Source organism: Carcharodon carcharias, chromosome 1 (genome assembly GCF_017639515.1).
Source record: "Carcharodon carcharias isolate sCarCar2 chromosome 1, sCarCar2.pri, whole genome shotgun sequence".
NCBI classification, from domain to species: domain Eukaryota; kingdom Metazoa; phylum Chordata; class Chondrichthyes; order Lamniformes; family Lamnidae; genus Carcharodon; species Carcharodon carcharias.
In genome coordinates this window covers 82,749,178-82,773,952 of record NC_054467.1, presented here as the reverse complement: position 1 = coordinate 82,773,952, position 24,775 = coordinate 82,749,178, and the positions used below count along the sequence as shown (strand labels likewise).

The window sequence follows — 24,775 nt, the reverse complement described above, 5'->3', positions numbered from 1 at the left end:
ACTTCCCTCTTGCATAGCCACTGCAAAACCTCATCCACAGCTATTGCAATGGAGTGCTGCACACATCTCCACGTTCTGCTGGACCAGGGCCTCCATGGCCTACCAGATCAGCCATATGTGGGTGGCTGTTCAATGGCTTCAGGGCAAGGTCTTGCTTAGGGAATGGGGAGAAGTGGAGTCAGGCAAGAGAATAGGCTGCAGGACGAGAGCTCTACTGGAGAAGGAGGGTATCCCACGGTGTACGTGCGGGTAAATATTGATCTGTGCAGGAGAACTCAAGATGCTGAGGGCTGAGGAGGCAGTCTCCAGAGGAGGTGAGGCCAGATGGGCATGTGGGGTCATGTGTAGAGAATGGGTGGTGATGTCCCTTGAGCTGGCAGTGAATGAGATGTCAGTGAATGTGTGATGGGCTTGAGTGGGTGAGTTTAGAGTGTTGAGATGGTTGCTATACCCTGGCTCATGGATGAGATCATTCATCCTCTATCTGCATTGGATGGCCAACCTCTTCTGTGCAACATTGGCACTGATCACCACTGACATCACCTACCAAGCTGGAGTGGTAATGTTACTGCCCTTCCTGTGGCCAGAGCGGGGGTAGAGGACATCACAGCGGGCCCCCATGGCGTCCAAAAGGTGCTCGAGAGCTGCAGTCTTCTTGCCTTTCAGGGCCATGTCTTCTTTGCTGCTGTCCTGGGCTGGAAGCACTGAGCGCGGCTATACTTTAAATGTGGTGCCTGGCGTGTTGAAGCGGCATGGTGATGGCGTGGCAGGTGAACTGGAGCCCAGCCGCTATCGAAGTGAAATGTACCCTGGGAATGCATAATTAATGCAGCAGGTTTGGGACGATATGGCATGAAAAGCCGCCATTACGGCCAGCAGGTAAAATTGCACTTAGTGCAAATCTGGGATGATGCTGCCCTTACTTTTCAGTGATCTGGTCATTTGTAGCTTGAATTTGGTTATTTTTGATTTCTTTCAACAACCTTATATGCTTCCAGGATGGAAAGCTCAAATATCTGTAACTTGGTGGTGATTTCCCTATCCCTGGTAATATAGAAACAAAAACAAATATAAACTGAATAAATCTTTAAAAATGCAGATACAGTGAACATGTCGTAACAAATTACTTACTAAAATCTTTCAAGTTGTGTTTTATTTCACTTGCCCCCCCCACCCCACCTCCAAAAAAAACTTGAGCCTGTATTTGACACCATTTCTACTCAAAGGCAGTAGATATACAATATTATAATCTTGCTGAAAGCAAAATGCTGCAATAAGAAATATTCAATTTAGAAGAGCTAATATAACAAAGCAGTAAAGTCATCAAACCACTGCCATCCAGCACATTCACATTTAGAACTTAATGTAAGCCAAATGTTAAGAGGCTCTGATTAACTTAATTAGATACGCATGCACCAGGAAAGAGAACAGCATGGCTGTCTCAGCTGGTTCCAGCTGTCTGGAAAAAGAACTCTGAACTGCCTGCAAACAGGATGCAAAAGAGCCATAAAGTGATTCATCAACGTATTTTAATAATAATAATGGCAGAAGGCCGTGGGAAAGCCTTCCAGAGCTAACTGGAAATTATTCACTTTTCTGTCTTGATATCTGCATAAATAACAGCAATATTGCAGAAAACTGTATACATTTGTAAAAAAAATCCTGGCATAGCAATGCTATGGAATGGTAAGACACGTGATTTGCCACAGCAAATTTTGTATCCCGACTCAGCCATTAGGGAACATGATGAGTGAAAGGGAGAGAGGGATAAATGGAAGTAATTCCTCCTGGGAGTACAGGTTTGTGCATCCTTCCATCAGTAAGAGTGATTCATGGTTAGGGAGCATTTAAAAGATTTCTTTTGAAAATTGACAAAAATTAAGAATCATTTTCTTTTCTAAGAAAATAAAATAGGTAATCTGATTAATTTGCCCAATAAAATTTGCCATACTTAAGTATACATTTATTAAATATATCATATTATAAAGTGAAAATGATGCCTATCATTTCTATGAAAGCCTGGTTTTGCTAAGTATTTCTAAGATCCCTGATAAGTGTCACTGTGGGGACATTAACAGGTGAATTATGCTAGTCTACTCTTGTGCACCTTGCAGACAAATATATAGGAAGGAAACCCTTGCCAAATTTAACATGTGCGCTGACTTTATTCAGCTGTACCTCACCACTGCCTCTCTCAAACCCTCCATGTCCCTAGTTTGTTATGCAGCTTGTTCAACGTTGAGTCCTGGGTTTTCTCCAACTAAATAGTGGGTAGATCAAAGTCATTGTCTTTGGCCCCTGTGATAAATTCCATTCTCTGTACACTGACTCCATCCCTCTTGCTGGTCAGTGTCTAAAGCTGAATAAGACCATTCGCAACCTCAGCATCTGATTTGACCCTGAGATGAGCTTCCAATCACATTTCCTCTCCACTACTAAAACACCGACAACCAGCTCTGGAGGAAGAGGAAGCAAAAGCAAAGAGGAGGGAAGGCACCAAACTAGAAGCCACTCTCTGTAGGTGAAAAACTACTTCAAGTGTGATACCAGTAACCACAAATGTCCTTTAGGGAAGGAAATCTGTTGTCCTTACCTGGTCTGGCCTACATATGTCTCCAGACCCACAGCAATGTGATTGACTCTTAAATGTCCTTTGAAATAGCCTAGCAAGCCATTCAGTTGTAACAAATTGCTACAAAGGCACAACAAAAGAATGCATATGGATAGACCACCAGGCATCAACCTAGGCACCGGAAACGACAATGGTAATCGAAGAGTCATATGAATTCGAAATATTAACTGTATTCCTCTTCGCAGATGCTGTCAGGCCTGCTGAGTTTTTCCAGCTATTTTTGTTTTTGTTTCAGATTTCCAACATCCGCAGTATTTTGCTTTTATATTACAATGGTAATCGCAGCCCTGTCGACCCTGCAAAGTCCTCCTTACTAACAACTGGGGGCTAGTGCCAAAATTGGGAGAGCTGTCTCACAGACTAATCAAGCAACAGCCTGACACAGTCATCCTCATGGAACCATATCTTACAGATAATGTCCCAGACAACACCATCACCATCCCTGGGTATGTCCTGTCCCACCGGCAGGACAGGCCCAGCAGAGGTGGTGGCACAGTGGTAGACAGTCGGTAGGGAGTTGCCCTGGGAGTCCTCAACATTGACTCTGGAGCCCATGAACTCTCATGGCATCCGGTCAAACATGGGCAAGGAAACCTCCTGCTGATTACCCCTACTGAATGCCCTCCCTCAGCTGATGAATCAATGCTCCTCAATGTTGAACAACACTTGGAGGAGGCACTGAGCATGACAAGGGTGCAGAATGTGCTCCGGGTGGAGGACTTCAATGTCCATCACTGAGAGTGGCTAGGTAGCACCATTACTGACCGAGCTAGCCGAGTCCTAAAGGGCTTAGCTACTAGACTGGGTCTGCAGCAGGTGGTGAGGGAACTAACAAGGGGGAAAAATATGCTTTACCTCATCCTCAGCAACCTGCCTGCCACAGATGGATCTGTCCATGACAGTATCGGTAGGAGTGAACACCGCACAGTCATTGTGGAGGCGAAGTCCAGCCTTCACATTGAGGATACCTCCATTGTGTTTTGTGGCACTACCACTGTGCTAAATGGGATAGTTTTCGAACAGATCTAACAACTCAAGACTGAGCATCCATGAGATGCTGTGAACCATCAGCAGCAGCAGAATAGGACTCAAACATAATCTGTACAATCTGTAACCTCATAGCCGGACATATCACCCACTCTACCATTACCAGCAAGCCAGGAGATCAACTCTGGTTTAATGAAGAGTGCAGGAGGGCATGCCAGGAGCAGTACCAGGCATACCTAAAAATGAGATGTCAACCTGGTGAAGCTATAAAACAGGACGACATGCATGCCAAACAGCATAAGCAGCAAGTGATAGACAGAGCTAAGCATTCCCACAACCAATGGATCAGATCTAAGCTTGGCAGTCCTGCCATATCTACTCGTGAAAGGTGGTGGACAATTAAACCAATCACTGGAGGAAAAGGCTCCACAAATATCTCCATCCTCAATGATGGAGGAGCCCAGCACTGCAAAACATATGGCTGAAGCATTCGCTACAATCTTCAGCCAGAAGTGCCGAGTGGAGGATCCATCTCGGCCTCCTCCAGAGGTCCCCACCATCACCGATGCCAGTCTTCAGCCAATTCGATTCACTCCACGTGATATCAAAAAACAGCTGAAGGCACTGGATACTTCAAAGGCAATGGGCCCTGACAATATTCCAGTGATAGTATTGAAGACCTGTGCTCCAGAATTTGCCGCGCCCCTAGCCAAGCTGTTCCAGTACAGCTACAACACTGGCATCTACCCGGCCATGTGGAAAATTGCCTAGGTATGTTCTGTACACAAAAAGCAGGACAAATCCAACCCGGCCAATTATTCCCCCAGCAGTCTACTCTCGATCATCAGTAAAGTAATGGAAGGGAGTCATCAACAGTGCTATCAATCAACACTTGCTTAGCAATAACCTGCTCACTGATGCCCAGTTTGGGTTCCGCCAGGGCCATTCAGCTCTTGACCTCATTACAGCCTTGGTTCAAACATGGACAAAACAACTAAACTCCAATGGTAAGGTGAGAGTTACTGCCTTTGACTCCAAGGCAGCATTTGACCGAGTGGGGCATCAAGGAACCCTAGCAAAACTGGAGTCAATGGGAATCAGGGGGAAAACTCTCCACCGGTGGAGTCATACCTAGCACAAAGGAAGATGGTTGTGGTTGTTGGAAGTCAATCACCTCAGTTACAGGACATCACTCCAGAAGTTCCTCAGGGTAGTGCCCTAGGCCCAGCCTTCAGCTGTTTCAACAATGACCTTCCTTCCTTCATAAGGTCAGAAGTGGGTATATTCGCTGATGATTGCACAATATTCAGTACCATTTGTGGCTCCTTAGATACTGAAGCAGTCCAAACCCAAATGCAGCAAGACCTGGACAATATCTAAGCTTGGGCTGACAAGTGACCAGTAACATTCTCACCACACAAGTGCCAGGAACTTACCATCTCCAACAAGAGAGAATCTAATCATCACCCCTTGACATTCAGTGGCAATGGCATCGCTGAATCCCCCACTATCAACATCCTGGAGGTTACCATTGACCAGATACTGAGCCAGGCTAGCCATATAAATACTATGGCTCCAAAAGCAGATCAGAGGCTAGGAATCCTGTGATGCATAACTCACCTCCTGATTCCCCAAAACCTGTCCACCATCTACAGGGCACAAGTCAGGAATGCGACGGAATACTCCCCACTTGTCTGGAGAGAGTGCAGCTCCTACAATACTGAAGAAACTGGACACCATCCAGGACAAAGCAGTCTGCTTGATTGGCACCACATCTACAAACATTCACTCCCTCCACCACCAATGCACAATAGCAGCAATGTGTACTATCTACAAGATGCACTGCAGGAATTCACCAAAGCTCATTCGACAGCACCTTCCAAACCCACTGCCACCTAGTAGACAAGGACAGCAGATAGATGGGAACACCACCACCTGGAAGTTCCCCTCCAAGTCACTCACCATCCTGACTTGGAAATATATTGCCGTTCCTTCACTGTAGCTGGGTCAAAATCCTGAAACTCCCTGCCTAACAGCACTGTGGGTGTACCTACACCACATGGACTGCAGCTCACCACCTCCTTCTCAAGGGCAACTAGGGATGGGCAATAAATGCTGGCCGAGCAGCAAAGCCCACATCCCTTGAATGAATAAAAAAAAATTCAATTCACCATTTAACAGCAGTTCCAGATTCCTCCCCTTCTCTATCACTGATCATCACAGTGTCATCTTATCCGCAATGATAGCCACCACAAAATAAACATTTCAAAATAAATTTATCAGTGAAATCATGCCACATTGCATACAAATGTAAACTTATCACCTTGTATTGAAAGTAAAGAGGTCAGCATTCTGGATATCTTAAAGAAACTAATATTGAATCAGGGACAGGGATTCACCATAATTTATATAGGCAAAACAAACGGGAAGAAAATAACTAAACAGTGACAAATCCGAGGACCCCGATGGTTTACATCTCCAAGATAAATAACGGGCCAGCATTTTTCAGATGGCAGGGGCTTGCCTCCTGCTATCTGAAAAGTAGACGGGGAACACATCCCTGCCGGCTCCAGCTGCTCCACTGCCCGGCTGCTAATTTATGTTCTAATGAGCGTTGATTGGCATTAGGGGATACTTCTGCCCCTCGCTCAGGAGGAGATCACGCCGCAGAAATTTACCAGCCAATCTGATTGGCTGGCAGCTCTCCACTTCCTGCAGCAACAGCAGTAGACCGAAGAAGAACTGAATCAGGAGGCCCGTGACCAAGTTTAGGAAGCAGAGGAAAAATTAAGTGCAGGGGTCCCAGGGCAGGGTGGGTAGGAAAGGCCTGAGGGGTTGCAAGGGATCGATCAGAGTCCTGGGAGGGAGGCACGGGGGGAGAGGAGGTGGAGGAGGGGGGGGGTGGTGGTGGGGTGAAGGGATGTCTGGAGCTCACCGAGCCTTGGTGGGGGGTTGGAGGAGGCAGTCAGAAGGGGGTTTCTGATGGAGTCGCCCCCAGCCAACACCATTGTCTGACCTCCCTCCCCCTGTCACTCCAGATCTAACTTGGATTATCTCCGGCCTACCCCATGGACATTCAATTCTCCTGTCAGCCTAAAAATTGAGGCTAGACAAGAGACTAGCACTTAAATGACCAATTATTGGCCACTTGAGGGCCTCAATTGGGGAAGGGTGGGCTTCCCATCCGAGGTCTTTCCACCCCAATGTAAAATTGCTGGGAAGTCGGGGTGGGTGGAACGCGGAGGGAATCCTGTCCCTGCGATTTCATGCTTGGACTAGGGGGCAATGTCTAAAATTAAAGCCAGACTTTCCTAACTGAAATTAGGGAACATTTCTACACAATGCATGGTAAAAGTCTGGAACTCTCTCTTCTGCAAAGGCAACTGATGCTAGATCAATTGTTAATTTTAAATCTGAGGCTGATTGCTTTTTGTAAATCAACAGCATCAAGGGATATGGGGCAAAGACCAATTAAGTGGAGTTAGGTCACAGATCAGCTATGAGCTCACTGAATTGCAAAACAGGTTCAAGGGGCTAAATGCCTTAAATGTGAAGATGCTATGTCACTAAGTTGTGCATTCCATTAATGTAGTCTTCTGTGTGCCTTTGCCTGGCCTAGTGCTCCAACACAGCACTACCCCAGTGGCTGCAACGTAGGTGGTAGAAATTTCAGTGGACGAGATGCAGGTGGTTTTGGAGGACAACCTTCACTAACTTTAGGCCAATAAGGCCTAACTTCAGACTGTACCATCATGGCAATGGCATCAGCAGAATGGGCTAGCTGGCTGACAGACCAACAGCAAGAACACTGGTGGAGTAGCAAGGGTGGGAGCACTAATCTTGTCTTCCTGAGGTAGCCATTGCTATTTCCTTGGGGTGGTGTCTCAGAAATCTGTTGGAGGACAAATTGCTGGACTGCTGTGACACTCTACAAGCCCATTTGAAAGCTGGATCAGCAACCATGATAGGAGCAGTTTCAGCCTTCACGGCAGTAAGATCAGTTTGCAAAAGAGTACTGAGAGTTTGTACTGCAGCAGATTTCTGATGGGAGCTGAGGCATCAGCCAGAGGGCGCTGCATCATGGGTGGACCCACAACTGTGCTCCTGGAGTTAGCCACCAGTTATATGCTGGACAAACAGGCTCCAAGTTCTGTGCAAAGTCCTGTGTTAAGTTGGTGGCAGACTCCTTAAAGCTCCTTGACGTTGTATGCAGGCTTCCTGGCAAGCTTCCCAATGCACCACGCATTTCATTGTGTCCAGCCATCAGTCTTCCGCACCCTGCCTCATCAAAGTCTTCACTCGAGTATTCTGCAACAGAACTAGTGTAAGACCTTACCTTCTGGCAAGATAATATAATAACAATATTAAATAATGCCTGCGATATTCTTGCCCTCAGTACTGGCTGCAGGCAACCTATGTCTTGAGTCTCACCACACGCAGATCTCATCTCTATTCTATGTTCTAAATTATATGCAATGTCAGTATCTGAACTGGTGGCTGTGAGTGTAGAGTCGAATGACTGTGTGTCATCATTACTACCTCTTGTTATTTCTCCACTACCTGTCCAGGCTGCATTCTTGGATGTCTGAAAGAAGAAAGGCACAAGGCTAGGGCTGTGCTGAGGAAAGAAGGAGAAATTAAGAGGTGCATGCTTACACCTTCTATAGTTTGTAAGTCAGAAGAAACGTGGGATGAGGAAGAAATAGATTACGCGAAGGAGGATTAGGTTGGAGATGCCATCATCATCTTTGATTCAGCCCTGCTGCTGGCCAGAGTCTCAGCAATTGCCAATCCAGTAATGGCAAGCATTGTCTCCCCCATTGGGATTACGGCACACTTGTGCCCCTCCAATTAGCTCTGAATGTTTCTGGTTGTGCACCATCTTGTCCTGCAAGAGATAGGGATGTATTTCAATGAGTGTTATGCAATCTGTTTGGCTGATGTGGCTGTCACGATTGATTGGCCATAAGTCTGAACAAGCTTTGTATTGTGAGCCTGATGCTTGCAGCAATGCTATATGAGTGAGACTGTGATGGAGTTAGGTATCAGTCTTGACTGATGGAGATTGTTGATAGGTGACTGGTAGAAATTGTTGGTAGGTGAGTGATGTGTGAATTAAAGAGTGGGAGGCTAGTGATGCAGTTGGTAGGATATGGCATTTGAAGATGCATTCACTGACCTTGACGACTCATGTGAGACCACTGAACCTCTTGTGGCAGTTGGTAGGATATGGCATTTGAAGATGCATTCACTGACTTTGACTACTCATGTGAGGCCACTGAACTTCTTGTGGCACAGCATCCAGGTCCTTGGGGCTTGAGTATTTGATGTTCCCACTGTCTTCTGATTGTGTTTGAAGAGTTTCTGGACTCCTGTGGATACAGGCCATCTCTCTTCTCTCCATTTCCTCTACTAAGGACTCCAGTGCAGCATCCAAAAACCTTGGAGCATGCTGTCTCCCGCATCGTGTCATTCTTCGCTGCTTTCCAGGTCACACACACTTCCTGCACAGCTGCCAGCACCTGATTCAGCTACAAAAACCTCCCCTTTAAGTGTTGCAGACTAGCTTTAATTCATGTCCAAAACTAGAGTTCTGCCTGCATTTAATTCATCAGGCGTGGGTTAATCGTATATTGTGATTCCTGAGCCTATTTTCGGAGGCTATCCAATTTAGCTTACCATACCTTTGCCACCAATTTCAACTGATTGCTGCTATTGCAGACCAAAATAGGCTGTTTGCAATCTTAGCATCCCATTTGGCCCAGATTTGAGTTCTGACCCCATATTCACTTTGTCCCAAATGCTGCCTATGGCACCTTTATAATATTGTCTGCTTATGCGCTATTTCAGTTTATCTGCTGGTGAAATCTCAATTCATACTGTGGTCACTCTTCAGCCTTGTTTACTCCAATATTCTCGGCCAAACTCCAGTGTACCATCCTCAAATGTCAGTGTGCCCAAGCTTTGCTACCCATATCCTGTTCATTACCAAGCTTCCCTCCCCCAACATTCACTTACACTGGCTTCTTGTACCTTCCTCAATCTTCCACAATCCCACTACCATAATCTCTACTCAACTGCACCCAACATCTTATATACTGCCTCTCTTCAGCGCGTTGTTAAAGAATGTACCTTCATCCACCTGAGCCTCAAACTCTGGAAATTCCTTCATATACCCCTTTGATATTCCATCTCATTCCAGGCCCGCAATAAGACCTGCTTCTAAGGTCTCTCTCATTTGGTCACCACTTCCTAATCTTTCCCTGTTTACCTGTTTGATGTCAAATTTGCCTTGCACCTTCGAGAAGTGACACTTTTCTACATTAACGCACTATGTAAAAGCAAGTTATTGTTTTAAAAATGGTTGGATTGTGCAAGACTGTGGCTGTTAGTTGTGGATTGGAAGCCTCTAGTTGGACTGAATCAGGAACTGATTAAACAGGAAATCTAATAAGGTGCTAGAATTTTGTAACTATAAATATGGATTCTGGGAATTCTGAGAAAAAAATTAATTGCAATCACTGTCAAAAATATCCTTATTGAAATAGCAAATCCTCAACGAACAAAGTGAATAAACATCTTACCTGAACAGTCCATACATTCATCAGTGGTTGCTGTGAATCTTTGGTTGAGAACAGAATTGAAATCTTCCAGAAAGTCAACAGACTGCAATGGGGACTTGATAGCAACACCATCTAATATTAAGAAGAAAAAAGACTAACATTCATTTAATCGATAGACAGTGGCCTAAGTTAGTTAGCACCCAAAGCCATGTGCAATTCCAGCAGTGTTTGCGTGCCAGAATGCACAGGCCCAAGAACCTCCTAAATTTGTATTTGAGCTTCATCATTTTAATTTTGGTGTGGGCTGTGGGCACCAATGGATGCTCTAACACAACTTACCTTTCAGAGCCCAACCAATTTCAACCAGTGTCAAGGCAAGTTTAGAGGGATGGGTTGAGAGGTGGGGAAGCAGCGATCTGTAGTTGTTAAAGGCATCAGGAGGATCACTCCACTAAGGAGGAGATTTTAGGATAGGTGATGAGGCAACTGAAGTCCTAGAAATATTGGCCAGAGCTTGCAAATTTAAGTATCCATGTTGGAAATGGATACAGGAACCTGAACACTGCTTTGAGGTATCTGCTACAGCTGTCCATAAAGGGGTCCTGACCAATTTAGCATTAGCTCAAAAAGCCATACAGATTGGACATGGGCTTCTGCCCTGCTAAATTAGTTATTGTTGCATGCCAAAATCAGGCACGATAATGTTGAATTTAGACCCTGCACACTCTTTAGTGACATAAAAGCTTGTAACTTGAATAAGTTTAAATTTGGAAATAACTTTCCAAAAGCACATTCCCGATTTACACAAGAATAACACTACGCACATAAATCATTCATAAAACTGACTATAACCAGAAGAAATTGTGAAACAGATGTCAACTTGACACAATTTATTTTCAAATCACATCACTACCATATTAAATGGTTTACAATTCTGTGGGACTGTACTAAAGTTTATTCTAAAATTGGGAAGCAATGCAGACAGTACTACTAGGTCAAAAGTGGAATGGTTCTGAACTTTGATGTTTCTTGGTACTATTACAGAATATTCTTACAATATTCTTCACTCCATTTTCAACTGTAGCATGAAATCAATACAAAATGTTAAATATAGCTATCAACCATAACAGATATGCAGTATATTTCCAAAGGATGAATCAATTCAGCAGTTAGGGTCCAACTTGAAATTAAAAAATCCAACCCTTGGTAATGCAGACTTGGTAATCCCTCTTACAACATAAGAACATAAGAACTAGGAGCAGGAGTAGGCAATTCAGCCCCTCGAGCCTGCCCCGCCATTCATTACGATCAGTGCTGATCTCATTTCGGTCTCAACTCCAATTTCTTGCCCTCTCCCCATGACCTTTCAACCCATTACTAATTAAAAATTTGTCTATCTCCTCCTTAAATTTATTTAGCGTCCTGGCATCCACTGCGCTCTGAGGTAGTGAATTCCACAGATTCACGACCCTTTAAGAAAAGTAATCCGTCCTCATCACTGATTTAAATATACCACCCCTTAGCCTAAAACTATGGCTTCTCGTTCTAGAATGCCCCACAAGAGGAAACATCCACTCCATGTCTACTTTGTCTATCCCCTTTAGCATCTTATATACCTCAATTAGATCTCCTCTCATCCTTCTAAACTCTAACGAGTTTAGGCCTAAACTGCTCAATCTCTCCTCATAAGACAAGCCCCGCATCTCTGGAATCAATCCAGTGAACCCCTCTCAACCGCCTCCAGTGCAACTACATCCTTCCTCAAGTAAGGGGACCAAAACTGTTCACAGTACTCCAGGTACAGTCTCATCAATGCCTTGTACAGATGCAACAACACTTCCCTATTTTTATACTCTACTCCTTTAGCAATAAGTGCCAAAATTCCATTTACCTTCCTTATTACCTGCTGTACCTGCATACTAGCTTTCAGCAATTCATGCACAAGGACACCCAGATCCCTCTGCACTGAAGTATTCTGAAGTTTCTCTCCATTTAAATAACAAGTCACATTTTTATTCTTCCGACCAAAATGGATAACCTCACACTTATCCACGTTAAACTCCATCTGCCAAATTTTAGTCCATTCACCTAACCTGTCCATATCCATTTGTAAATTTCTTACATCTTCATTGCAACTTATTTTCCCACCTATTTAGGTGTCATCCGCAAATTTAGCTTTAGTACCTTCTATCCCTGAATCCAAGTCATTAATATAGATTGTAAATAGTTGGGGACCAAGGATTAAACCCTGTGGCACCCCACTAGTTACAGCTTGCCATCCAGAAAAAGACCTATTTATGCCTACTCTCTGCTTTCTGTTGCTTAGCCAATCCTCTATCCAAGCCAATATATTACCCCTAACTCCGGGTGATCTTATCTCATATATTAATCTTTTGTGCGGCACCTTATCAAAGGCCTTCTGGAAGACAAGATATAGTACATCTACGGGATCTCCATTATCGACTTTGCATGTCACATCTTCAAAGAACTCTAGCAAATTAATCAAACACGATTTACTCTTCATAAAACCATGCTGGCTCAGATGGATTGCTTTTTGACTTTCCGAATGCTCCATTACTACTTCCTTAATAATGGATTCCAACAATTTCCCAACAACAGACGTTAAACTAACTGGTCTATAGTTTCCTACTTTCTGCCTCCCCCCTACTTTTTGAATAAGGACGTTATATTAGCATTTTTCCAATCCACTGAAACCTTTCCAGAATCTGGGGAATTTTGGAATATTATAGCCACTATCTCCGCTGCCATTTCCTTTAAGACCCTGGGATTTAGACCATCAGGTCCTGGGGCCTTGACACCCTTTAATACCAATAGTTTGCTCAGTATTTTTTCCCTAGTGATGGTGATTGTTCTAAGTTCCTCCTTCTCTATATCCTCCTTCTCTATATCCTCCACTGAAAACTGAGGCAAAATATTGATTAAGCATCTCTTCTAACACAGTATTACCCAGATCTGTGGCAACATACTGCTCATCAAAGCTGGCTATTTCTCTGCTGTTCTTGACAAGTATGTGTATCATTCTGAAAGGGGTATCATTATGAAAAACCTATAAATTTATCAGCAACTTTTAAAGTAAGTTTACAGAACTTTAATGATCTTTAATGAAAAGTTTATTTCAATATAATTAGACTATCAAACTGTTATGCAAAGTTCTTTTCAGGGTACAATTGTTCAGTAGTTATGTTGCTGGATTAATAATCCAGAGGCCTGAACTAACAATCCATAGATCATGAGATGGTGAATTAAAATCTCACCAAGGTAGTTTGAAAATGCGAATTAGCAAAAATCTGAAAGTAAAAGGCTGACATCAGTAAAAGTGATCATGAAGCTGATACGTTATTGTAAATGTTCATTTTAGGGAAAGAAATCTACCTTCTTCATACAGTCTAGCGTATTGTGATTTCAGTTCTACATCAACATGGGTATCTCTTAGCTGCCCCTTGAAATGATCTAGCAAGCCATTCAGTTGTATCGAAGCACAACAAAAAAACAAGCTGCAGCAGTTCAAGAAGGCATCATCTCCTCTCAAACTACTAGGACGGGCAATAAATGCCAGCCTTGCAGTAATGCCCACATGCTGAGGATCAATTAAAAAATGCATCTCTCTTTCTCACAAGTATATTTTCTGTGGTTCAGGAGAATCATAATAACTTCTCATTATAACTTATAGCAGACATATAGAGATTTTAATATTTCATATAGTTCCAACATAGGTCCAGCAAATATGTTATTGTTGAGGAAAATGGATGAGTTGTAGCATGATGCTGAACTAACCTTGATGTTTTGCTTTTATCCAACTGAGAAGGTAGTTGCTGGTTTGTTGTAGTAGGACATTATTGTCACCTTCATAAGTACAGTTAGGATCATTGTCATTTCTAATGTCCCCAAGACGATTCACTGTAATGCAAATTATATTTGAAGATTAATAATATTGCTCCTAGCTGCTTTAATAGCTTGCAATTTGGTTGCTCTAAGACCCGTACAAATTCAGATGACAAAAAAAAGTCTGACCTGAATTCAGCTTTTTGGTAGTTTTTTTTAATTTTTGAGTACAACTAATCAATATGAAAAACATCAGCAATGGAAATAGAAAATATAGGCTTATGAGAAGTTTAGAACAAAAATGTTTCAACCATAACCAAACACAACACTTTTGACATCATAAATTATTTGCCTAGAACTTTGTTTTCTTTAATTCATAATGTCAATTTGCATAGGACATTTCATAAAGGACAACAAATGATGGGTGCAGTGTAGCATTCAATGAGAGTATTATTTAGAAACTATTAAAGCCCTTTTGATTCCATAATATAAAACAGACGCTGATCTGTAAGGTAAAGGATATAAAAATAATAACTTTCTACTATAAATAAAATTTTGAAATTATCTTAAGTATCATTTAGAACACAGAATGAGAGCAACCCAATTGTGATGAAAATCAGCCACTGGTGTTCCACTGCAAGTATAGTTAAAACCAGCCTATTGGGAGAGCCATTGTGCAGGTTACAACAGTAACTTATACAGAAACTGGCCACAAACTTGTACTGATCCTCTGGATGGAGGGGGGGTTGATAGGAATCTATTTGAAATATCCAAGGTGGTAAAGACCATTGCTGCTTTTGGTATATTGACAATTAGGTCCCCGACTGGAGCAGCAGTGGATGCACAAGCAGGGATTTTTTTGTTGAGGACTTTGGGCAGAATTTTCCGTGCCTGCTGGCGTCGAGCATGTTTGGCAGCATGAGCAGACAGTATGGCGAGAAGGCCAAAAATCAGTTTCACGGCGTCGTGAAACCAGTTTGCAATTGTCCGCTCTGCCCGTCAGTGGCGTGCTGTTTTTCCTGCTGTTGGATGTCAGGAACCTCATTGTAATAAATCTGCATATCATTCTAAGCCCAGCTCACCAGAATCATCCCCCCACCCCGCACCTCCACGCTGGATTATCCGAACACGTTGGCATGATTGCATGCCGATGTGTTTCACAACAGCATATATAAGGTGTGCAGTTGGTATATTGCACTTCGAGGGGAACAACAGGACTTCAAGGCTGAGTTACCGTGCATTCAGGAGAGTTGCTTATTCCTGGCTGGCAAGAGCTGCCCTGCAATTGAGGCGAATTTGGGAGTGGGGGGGGGGGGGGGGGGGGGGGGGCAAGGGCTGCACTGAGGTTGAAGCGAGTTGGGGGAGAGCAAGGGCTGCACTATGATTGTATTACACAAGCACATGTGGCGGGGGAGGGAAGCAACCACGCATTAGGGAAAACTTGTATAAAGTGACCATTCCTCTGCAACTAAGACAGTTCAGATGCAGGCAAATTGACATGCTTGGAGTGGGGCCTCTAGCTATCTGCCCACTCAAGTACCGCAGAGGCATGAAATTGCCATTAAATGCTCCTGAACTTTTCACCTCTTGGGCACAGACTGCAAACTAATGAACGTTTTAATGAACTGCAGAACATTTATGTGACTGTGCATGTTGTAGAATCTCCTTGCTAAAGCTGGCCATGGAGCAGTCACTGGTGGAAGGGCTCATAGCCTTTTGCAATGTCATCATCCTGGTTTGGATCAGTCTCCCCATGGTTCAAGTTAACAGTGCAGCTTTGCAGTGTGGGTTAGGAGATTGCCTGCACTGGAGCTGAGAGCGCAGCATGCAGTCCAGTGGGTGAAGCTGCAGCCAATCAGTCAAGTGGAGTGAGGTGGAGGTGGGTGGGGTCTCTGGCAGTCATGCAGCGCACTAAACTCTGGTGATCCAAGTGGTGGCTAGCAGTCTCCAGGATGCTTTAAGGAGCATTCAGACTTAACCAAGAGAGCTGCTTGGTACACCCAAGCTAACCCTTGCATCTCTCTTTTTCATCCTGCAGAAGGTGTACATCAGGAGTGTGGAGCCTGGTAAATTGCATGCCCCTTGACTTACAGAGAGTGGAAATGAAGGAGAAGAAAGCGAAGGAGGTGCCTGGCTAGGCAGAAGGAGGAGTAGCACCCTCAGAAAGAAGGGGTGGCTGCACACGCCACTGAAGAGCCACAGCGAGCTGTTGCTGTTTGGCACCTAGATAGACCTAAGGTCTATAATCGCCGCCTTTCATTTCTGCAGATGACCGAGAACAAGTGTTGCCAAAGACTGCACATGTCTAGGGAACAGGCCGGTCACAACTGCCAGCTACTGCAGGATTTGGCGCCATGGGGACATGGGGGGCATCCTTTGCCCAAGGCAGTGAAAGTGACCACGGAGTTCAATTTTTACGCCAGTGGCTCCTTTCAGGGCTCCATGTGACCTTTGCGGGATATCACAAGCCTCCACCTGCAAATGCATCTATGAGGTCATGGAAGCCATCTTCGTGAAGGTACACAACTTTGTGCATTTCACGTTGGACCAGGAAAGCCAGGATGCAAGAGCACCGGGATTTTCCTTGACCTCAGGTTTCCCACAACTGCAGGGTGCCATTGACTGCACTCACATGGGGCTCAGAACTCCGTAGCAACAATTAGGTCAATTAAGTCAACTATGAGGGTTTCCATTCACTGAAATGTGCAGCTGGTGTGTGACCACCACAAATGCATCCTGAAAGTCTGCGCATGGTTCCCAGGGAGTGTCCATGACTCCTACATTCTTAGTCGGTCTCAGATCCCTGACATCTTCCACAGAGGCTGCAGGGATGGCTCCTCAGGGACAAGGGCTACGTGGCTGATGACACCGGTGCGGTGACTTCAGACTGCAGAAGGTATTACAAGGCTCATGCTGCAACTTGCATCTTGGTGGAGCAAACCACCAGAATGCTGAAAATGAGGTTCTGGTGGAGCCCTGCAACATAGTTCACAGAGGGTGTCACGCATTGTTGCCGTCTGCTGCACCCTTTACAACCTGGTGCTGCAGTGGAGAGAGGAGCTGCCTCAGGAGGAGATGGAGGAGCTGGACATAGAACATAGAAAAGTTACAACACAGGAGGCCATTCGGCCCATCTTGTCCATGCCAGCCTGAGGACACCCAGGTGCCCTTTCTAATCCCACTTTCCTGCACCCAGCCCATAGCCCTGCAGCTTATAGCACTTAAGGTGCAGATCCAGATATTTTTTAAAAAGAGTTTAGAGGCTCTGCCTCTACCACCAACCTGGGCAGTGAATTCCAGACATCCACTACCCTCTACACAAAAAAGTTCTTCCTCATGTCCCACCTACACCTTCTGCCACTTATCTTGAATCTATGTCCCCTGGTTCTAGAATTTTCCACCAAGGAAAACAATTTTATCCTGTCCACTCTATCTATTCCCCTCAGAATTTTGTACGCCTCAATCAAGTCACCTCTCAGCCTTCTTTGTTCTAAGGAATATAACCCCAACCTATCCAATCTCTCCTCGTACCTACACTTTTCTAACCCTGGCAACATTCTTGTAAACCTCCTCCGCACTCTCTCCAGAGCTATTACGTCGTTCCTGTAATGTGGTGACCAGAACAGCACACAATACTCCAGTTGTGGCCTCACCAGTGTTTTATACAATTCCAACATTATATCCTTTCTTTTAAATTCTATACCTCTGCCAATGAAGGAGCGCATTCCATATGCCTTCTTTACAACCTTGTCTACTTGAATTGCTGCCTTCAGGGACCTGTGTACTTGTATGCCAAGATCTCTCACTTCATCTTCCCCTCTTAGTATATTCCCATTTATTTTGTAATCCCTGTAACTGTTTGACCTACCTAAATGTATGACCTCACACTTCTCTATGTTAAAATCCATTTGCCACTTTACTGCCCACTCCACCAACCCATCTATATCGTTTTGGAGATTATGGTTATGCTCTACACTATCCACTACTTGGCCAATCTTTGTGACATCTGCAAATTTCCCAATCATGCCACCCCCCACGTTCACGTCCAAATCGTTAATATATAACACAAACAGCAAGGGTCTCAACACCAAGCCCTGTGGAACACCACTTGAGACAACTTTCCATTCGCAAGGACATCCATCGACTATTACCCTTTGTTTCCTGTAACAAAGCCAACCTTTTATCCAGTTTGCCACATTACTCTGAATCCCATGGGCTTTTACTTTCCTGACCAATCTGCCATATGGGACCTTGTCAAATGCCTTGCTAAAATCCATGCACACAACATCCACTGCACTACTTTCTTCAACCCTTCTTGTCACTTCCTCAAAGAATTCAATCATCTTTGTGAGACAAGACCGTTAACAAATCCATGCTGACCATCCCTGATTAGTCCATGCCTTTCCACATGACAGTTACTCCTATCTCTCAGGATTGATTCTACTAATTTGCTCACCACCGATGTAAGACTAACTGGCCTATAATTGTTTGGCATTTCCTTTGATCCCTTTTTAAACAATGGAACTACGTTTGCATTTCTCCAGTCCTCCGGTACCTCCCCTGTATCTAGTGAAGATTGGAAAATCATCCTCAGAGCATCTGCTATCTCCTCCATGACTTCCTTCAGCAGCCTCGGAAACAATCCATCTGGCCCTGGTGACTTATTAACCTTCAAGGATTTCAACCCTTCGAGTACTTCCTCTCTCTTTATGACTATCCTGTCCAATATCTCGCAGTGTTCATCCTGGGCTACTATATCTACATCCTCCCTTTCCTTTGTAAACATGGGGACAAAATATTCATTCAAAACCCTTCCCACAGCCTCTGCATCTACACACAAGTTTCCATTGTCATCCCCGATAGGTCCCACTTTTTCCTTAACTAACCTTTTAGCATTAATGTATTGGTAAAACATCTTTGGGTTTTCCTTAACTTTACTTGCTAATCTTTTTTCATGCCCTCTCTTTGATTTCCTTATTTCCTTTTTTACTTCGTCCCCGCACTTCCTACATTCGTCTAGGCTAGCTGCAGTGCTTAGTTCTCTGTGCCTATCGTACGCTTTCTTTTTCTGTTTGATCTTCCCTGTATTCCTCTAGACAATCAGGGGGGTCCAATTTTGGCAGAACCACTCTTATTTTTGTAGGGGACATGTCTACTTTGTACAATTAGGATCTCGCTTTTTAGTGTTTCCACTGGTTTTTCACTGTTTTATCCTCCAGCAGTGCTCTAGTCCACCTCAGCCAAGTCTCTTCTCATTTCTGCAAAATTGCTTTCCCCCAGTTCAAGACTTTTACTCCTGCCTTATCTCTGTCCTTTTCCATGGTAATGCTAAATTTAACTGAATTGTGATCACTGTCCCCAATACGGTCGCCAACTGTCACTTCACCCACTTGCCCTTCTTCGTTCCCCAATACTAGGTCCAGAATTGCATCTCCTCTCGTTGGGCTTGTCACTAATTGGTTGAAAAAAATTTCCTGGACGCACTGCATGAATTTTTCTCCCTCAGTGCCCCTTATATTGTTTGAATCCCGGTTGATATTAGGATAGTTGAAGTCTCCTACTATTATTGCCCTCTTGTTCTCACAAGCAGAAATTTGCCTACATATTTGTTCTTCTATCTCCCTTTCACTATTTGGGGGTCTGTAGTATACTCCCTGTACTGTGAGTGCCCTTTTTTTATTTCTAAGCTCAATCCATAAAGCCTTGTTTGTTGACCCATTTAGTATATCATCCCTTCTCACAACTGGAATTGATTCTTTAACCATTAGTGCTACCCCCCCCATCTTTATTAATCTCCTACTCTATCGTGTCTGAAGACTCAATAACCAGGGATATTAAGCTGCCAGCTTTGTCCCTCCTTTAGCCAGGTCTCCTTTATAGCAATGACATCCTGCGGCCATGTGTCTACCTGTGCCCTTAACTCATCTACCTTGTTTGTAATAATCCTTGCATTGAAGTATAAACAGTTTAACCCCATCAATTTCCCTTGCTGGACACTTTGTAAAGTTTGCTTCTCCTGTAACTCCATGTCTATCACAACGTCCCTAGCTAATGTTCTACCTCCATTTTTCTGATCTGAATCTGACCTATCTGATCCTACTCCTGGGATCCCATCCCCCTGCCATACTAGTTTAAATCTCCCCAACAGAACCAGCAAAAGCCCCTACAAGGACACTGGTCCCAGCTCTGCCAGGGTGCAGCCCATTTGGTTTGTACAGGTTCCACTTTCCCCAGAACCAGTCCCAGTGCCTCGAGAATCTGAATCCCTCCCGGCTACACCATCTCTCCAGCCACGTGTTCATTTGGTCTATCCTCTTACTCCTGCTCTCGCTGGCACGTGGAACTGGGAGTAATCCTGAGGTTACCACATTTGAGGTCCTGCATTTTAATTTATCTCCTAACTTCCTATACTGAACTTGCAGGTCCTCATCCCTTAGTTTACCTATGTCGTTGGTACCAATGTGTACCACAACCACTGGCTGTTTACCTTCCCTCCCCAGAATGTCCTGCAGCCGCTCTGTGATATCCTGGACCCTGGCACCAGGGAGGCAACATACCATCCTTGATTCATGTTTGCGGCCACAGAAGTGTCTGTCTGTGCCCCTCCCCACCCCCTTTCCGATCCCCCTTTTTCCAATGATTTATAATTTAAAAAAAATATATTTTTCTTTTCCCACCTATTTTTAAATTTATTTTGATCTATTGTTTTATCTCCACCTTTTAGCTCAGTTCGATCCCTTCCCCCCACCCCACCCCCACTAGGGCTGCCACTTGCTTGTCCTGCTTGCTACCCTTAATGTCCCCATTAGCACTTTCCTTAGATAATATCACCACTGTCAACGCCCCTTTGTCCTTTTGTCTATGACATCTTTGGCAATCTCTTCTTTGCCTCCACCTTTCACTGGCCCTCTATCCAGCTCTACCTGCTTATATTTCACCTCATTTCTCTATTTCCTTAGTTCTGATGAAGAGTCATTCGGATCGAAACGTCAATTGTGTTCTTCTCCGCAGATGCTGTCAGACCTGCTGAGTTTTTCCAGCTATTTTTGTTTTTGTTTCAGATTTCCAGCATTCACAGTATTTTGCTTTTACCTCTCCCCCTTGTTGTGTGCCTGCTTGTCCTACATGAATAGAGATGGAAAGTATGTAAGCAGGACGTCTGCCAGGCCAGATGTTAAGTATGCCTGGCAAGTGTTGATAGCAAGTGCTGCCTGGATGGGATGAGGACAGTGAAGGTGTGCGTGAGAGTGTGAATGATGACCCTTGAACTGGCAGTGATTGAGATCCCTGTGGATGTGATGGGTTTGTGAGTGTGCCAGTTGAGAGGAACGAGAAGAGTGACTTACCCTAGCGTGATGAAGCGGTGAGGTAATGGTATGGCGGAGCAAATGAAAGCCCACCCACCATTGAAATAGCGCGTTTCCCAGGAATGCACAATTAACTAGGTGGGATGGGATGATATGGTGTGAAAGGCCACCATTGCAGCCGGCGGGCAAAACGTCCTTTTTCCTGTCTGCTTAGTGCAAATCTGGGACGATTCCACTCGCTGTAATCAATTGTCATTCATCACAACCCCTCCGGTTTCCTAATGGGCCAAATAGGAAAATTAACAAGAACAGCTAAACATCTCAAGATTCCCTGACCTACTGATGATGATACTGTCCTGTCCAGATTATTTTTTGCCTCCCTCGAGAAGGTCTATTGTTTCTGAAACAAAAACAAAAATACCTGGAAAAACTCAGCAGGTCTGACAGCATCTGTGGAGAGGAATAAAGTTAATGTTTCAAGTCCATATGACTCTTCATCAGAACTGAGGGGAATATAGAAATGAGGTGAAATATAAGCTGGTTGAGGGGCGTGGGACAGGTAGAGCTGGGTAGAGGACCAGTGATAGGTGGAAGCAAAGGAGAGATTGCCAAAGATGTCATAGACAAAAGGACAAAGGGGTGTTAACAGTGGTGATATTAGCTAAGAAATGTGCTAATGGTGATACTAAGGGTAGAACGCAGGACAAGCAAGTAACAGATAGCCCTAGTGGGGGTGGGGTGGGGGGAAGGGATCGAAATAGGCTAAAAGGTGGAGATGAAACAATGGGTAGAAATACATTTAAAAATAAGGGAAATAGGTGGGGAAAGAAAAATATATTTAAAAAATATAAATTATTGGAAAAAGGGGGATTGGAAAGGGGGTGCGGATGGAGGAAAGAGTTCATGATCTGAAGTTGTTGAACTCAATGTTAAGTCCAGAAGGCTGCAAAGTGCCTAGTCGGAAGTTGAGATGCTGTTCCTTCAGTTTGCGTTGAGCTTCACTGGATCATTGCAGCAGGCCAAGGGTGGACATGTGGGCATGAGAGCAGGGTGGTGTGTTGAAATGGCAAGCGACAGGGAGGTCTGGGTCATGCTTGCGGACAAACTGAAGGTGTTCCGCAAAGCAGTCACCCAGTCTGCGTTTGGTCTCTCCAATGTAGAGGAGACGGCAATGGGCGCAGCGAATGCAATAGACTAAATTGAGGGAAGTGCAAGTGAAGTGCTGCTTTACTTGAAAGGAGTGTTTGGGCCCTTGGACAGTGAGGAGGGGGGAAGTAAAGGGACAGGTGGTGCACCTTCTACGGTTGCATGGGAAGGTGCCGTGGGAGGGGGTTGAGGTGTAAGGGGTGATGGACGAGTGGACCAGTGTGTCCCAGGGGGAACGATCCCTGTGGAATGCCGCCGGGGGAGTGAAGGGAAGATGTGTTTGATGGTGGCATCATGCTGGAGTTGGCGGAAATGGCGGAGGATGATCCTTTGAATGCAGAGGCTGGTGGGGTGATAAGTGAGGACAAGGGGGACCCTATCATCTTTCTGGGAGGGAGAGAAAGATGTGAGGGCAGAAGCGCGGGAGAGGGGCCAGACATGGTTGAGGGCCCTGTCAACCACAGTGGGTGGAAAACCTTGGTTATGGAAGAAGGAAGACATGTCAGAGGAGCTGTTTTTGAAAGTGGCATCATCGGAACAGATGCGACAGAGGCGAAGGAACTGAGAGAATGGGATGGAGTCCTTACAGGAAGCGGGGTGTGAGGAGCTGTAGTCGAGGTAGCTGTGGGAGTCAGTAGGCTTGTAATGAATATTGGTGGACAGTCTATCCCCAGAAATTGAGACAGAGAGGTCAAGGAAGGGAAGGGAAGTCTCAGAGATGGACCATGTGAAAATGTTGGAGGGGTGGAAATTGGAAGCAAAATTAATAAATTTTTCCAGGTCCAGACGAGAGCATGAAGCAGCACTGAACCAGTCATCGATGTACTGGAGAAAGAGTTGTGGGAAGGGGCCAGAGTGGGTTGGGAACAAGGAATGTTCCAAATACCCCATAAAGAGACAGGCATAACTGGGGCCCATGTGGTTACCCATAGCCACACCTTTTATTTGGAGGAAGTGAGATGAGTTTAAGGAGAAATTGTTCAGTGAGAGAACAAGTTCATCCACACGGAGGAGAGTAGTGGTCTACTGTTTCTGAGGTTGGGACAAAAGGTCTTCTCCTATTCCAACCTATACTCCTGTCACCTTTCTAAAATACTGTTTGTGGGTGGTGAAAGTTTCCCTCTAATCTTCCTATATCTGCTTGCACATTTCTGGGAACCTATTCTTTTAGGGTTTCCAAATTGTAGGGTCCTGTTGAAGTCACCATCCAGGCCTCTCCATGACATGATGGAATAACCAAAACTTGGTTAGTTTTGTCCACTCCTACACAGATGGTTGTGCATGTCCACGACTATGTTGTGTGCCTGTACCCAGTCAAATCCCAGCATCCCATTCCAGGTTGATCCCATTGTGTTAAGATACTAGTTAACTTAAATTTTAAGGTGGGGCCTGCAAACTAAGGTTTAGTGCCCCAGCCACTGACTTGCCCAAAAATACCTTGAGTGCGTAAAATTTTCTCTAGACCATGGAGACTTTAGAGGTATTTTCAAATGAATTACTCTGAAGCTCCATGTCGATTAGAAAATTGCTTTTGTTTCCTTCTATAATCTATCACACTCATCATATCGGAGTGGGCATGGGTACAAGGATGGGTGCAGCGCCATTACATTTGTTCATTCTCCCCGCTGAGTTGTGTGGACCCTACCTTCCTGTCAGGCCTTTTGTTCCTTCATAATATTGACTACACCTTCCAATAGTTCCCTGTAGCTAGGGACACTTGGTTCTGGGGTGTTAACCTCTATTTTTTTCTAGCCATCTTTTCTTAGGTCCCCTACAGGCCCTTACAAAAATAACCTTTTCCTCTACCATTATAACAAACCCATTCATCTGTGCAGGCTGGCTCAAAGGGTTTACCCCCCTTGCTGCCATTTCCTAGGAGATTTTCCTTTCATTTTGCACACCTTGCCTTTTCCCATTTCTCATCCTAATGAGATTCAAATAATCAAGTAACTTCTGTTTCTCCATAGAATCTTATCCCTCATCACTGGGATCAAATCAGTTCTCCCTGGTAGCTCTTATATGAGACAGACTGTGACTGATTAGGCTCCTTAACCGATGATTTAATGCCTTTCCGGTTAGCTTTACTCTCTCGGTCTCCGCTGCACCACCCCTGACTAAAATTTCATCTTATACTTCTCAAAGTCAATTGGCAGATTGCCTAGGTCATTCTTTCTAGCCTTAGATGGTGGATTTGGCCCTCCCCTTTCTTTGGGACATGCAGTGGGTGGAGGGGGGAAAACAGGATAATGGTGGTAGTGGTGGTTTTCCCCAGGTGGTTCACAGTCCACTTTGGCTTC

At 44.6% G+C, this 24,775-nt stretch overlaps 1 protein-coding gene across 2 annotated transcripts in view; it reads right to left on the bottom strand.

Annotated features, from left to right (window-relative positions):
- The window catches only part of acox3 (acyl-CoA oxidase 3, pristanoyl), a 211,894-nt gene that overhangs the window by 106,227 nt on the left and 80,892 nt on the right, over window positions 1-24,775 (bottom strand). For both annotated transcript variants that reach the window (XR_005944229.1, XM_041197722.1), the window contains exons 12-13: window positions 13,978-14,100; window positions 10,204-10,314 (exon numbers count right to left, since the gene is read on the bottom strand). Coding sequence is in view for 1 of the 2 variants with exons in the window: in XM_041197722.1 (XP_041053656.1) it covers window positions 10,204-10,314; window positions 13,978-14,100 (234 nt within the window). In the remaining variant the exon portion in view is untranslated. The remainder of the gene's footprint in view (window positions 1-10,203; window positions 10,315-13,977; window positions 14,101-24,775) is intronic.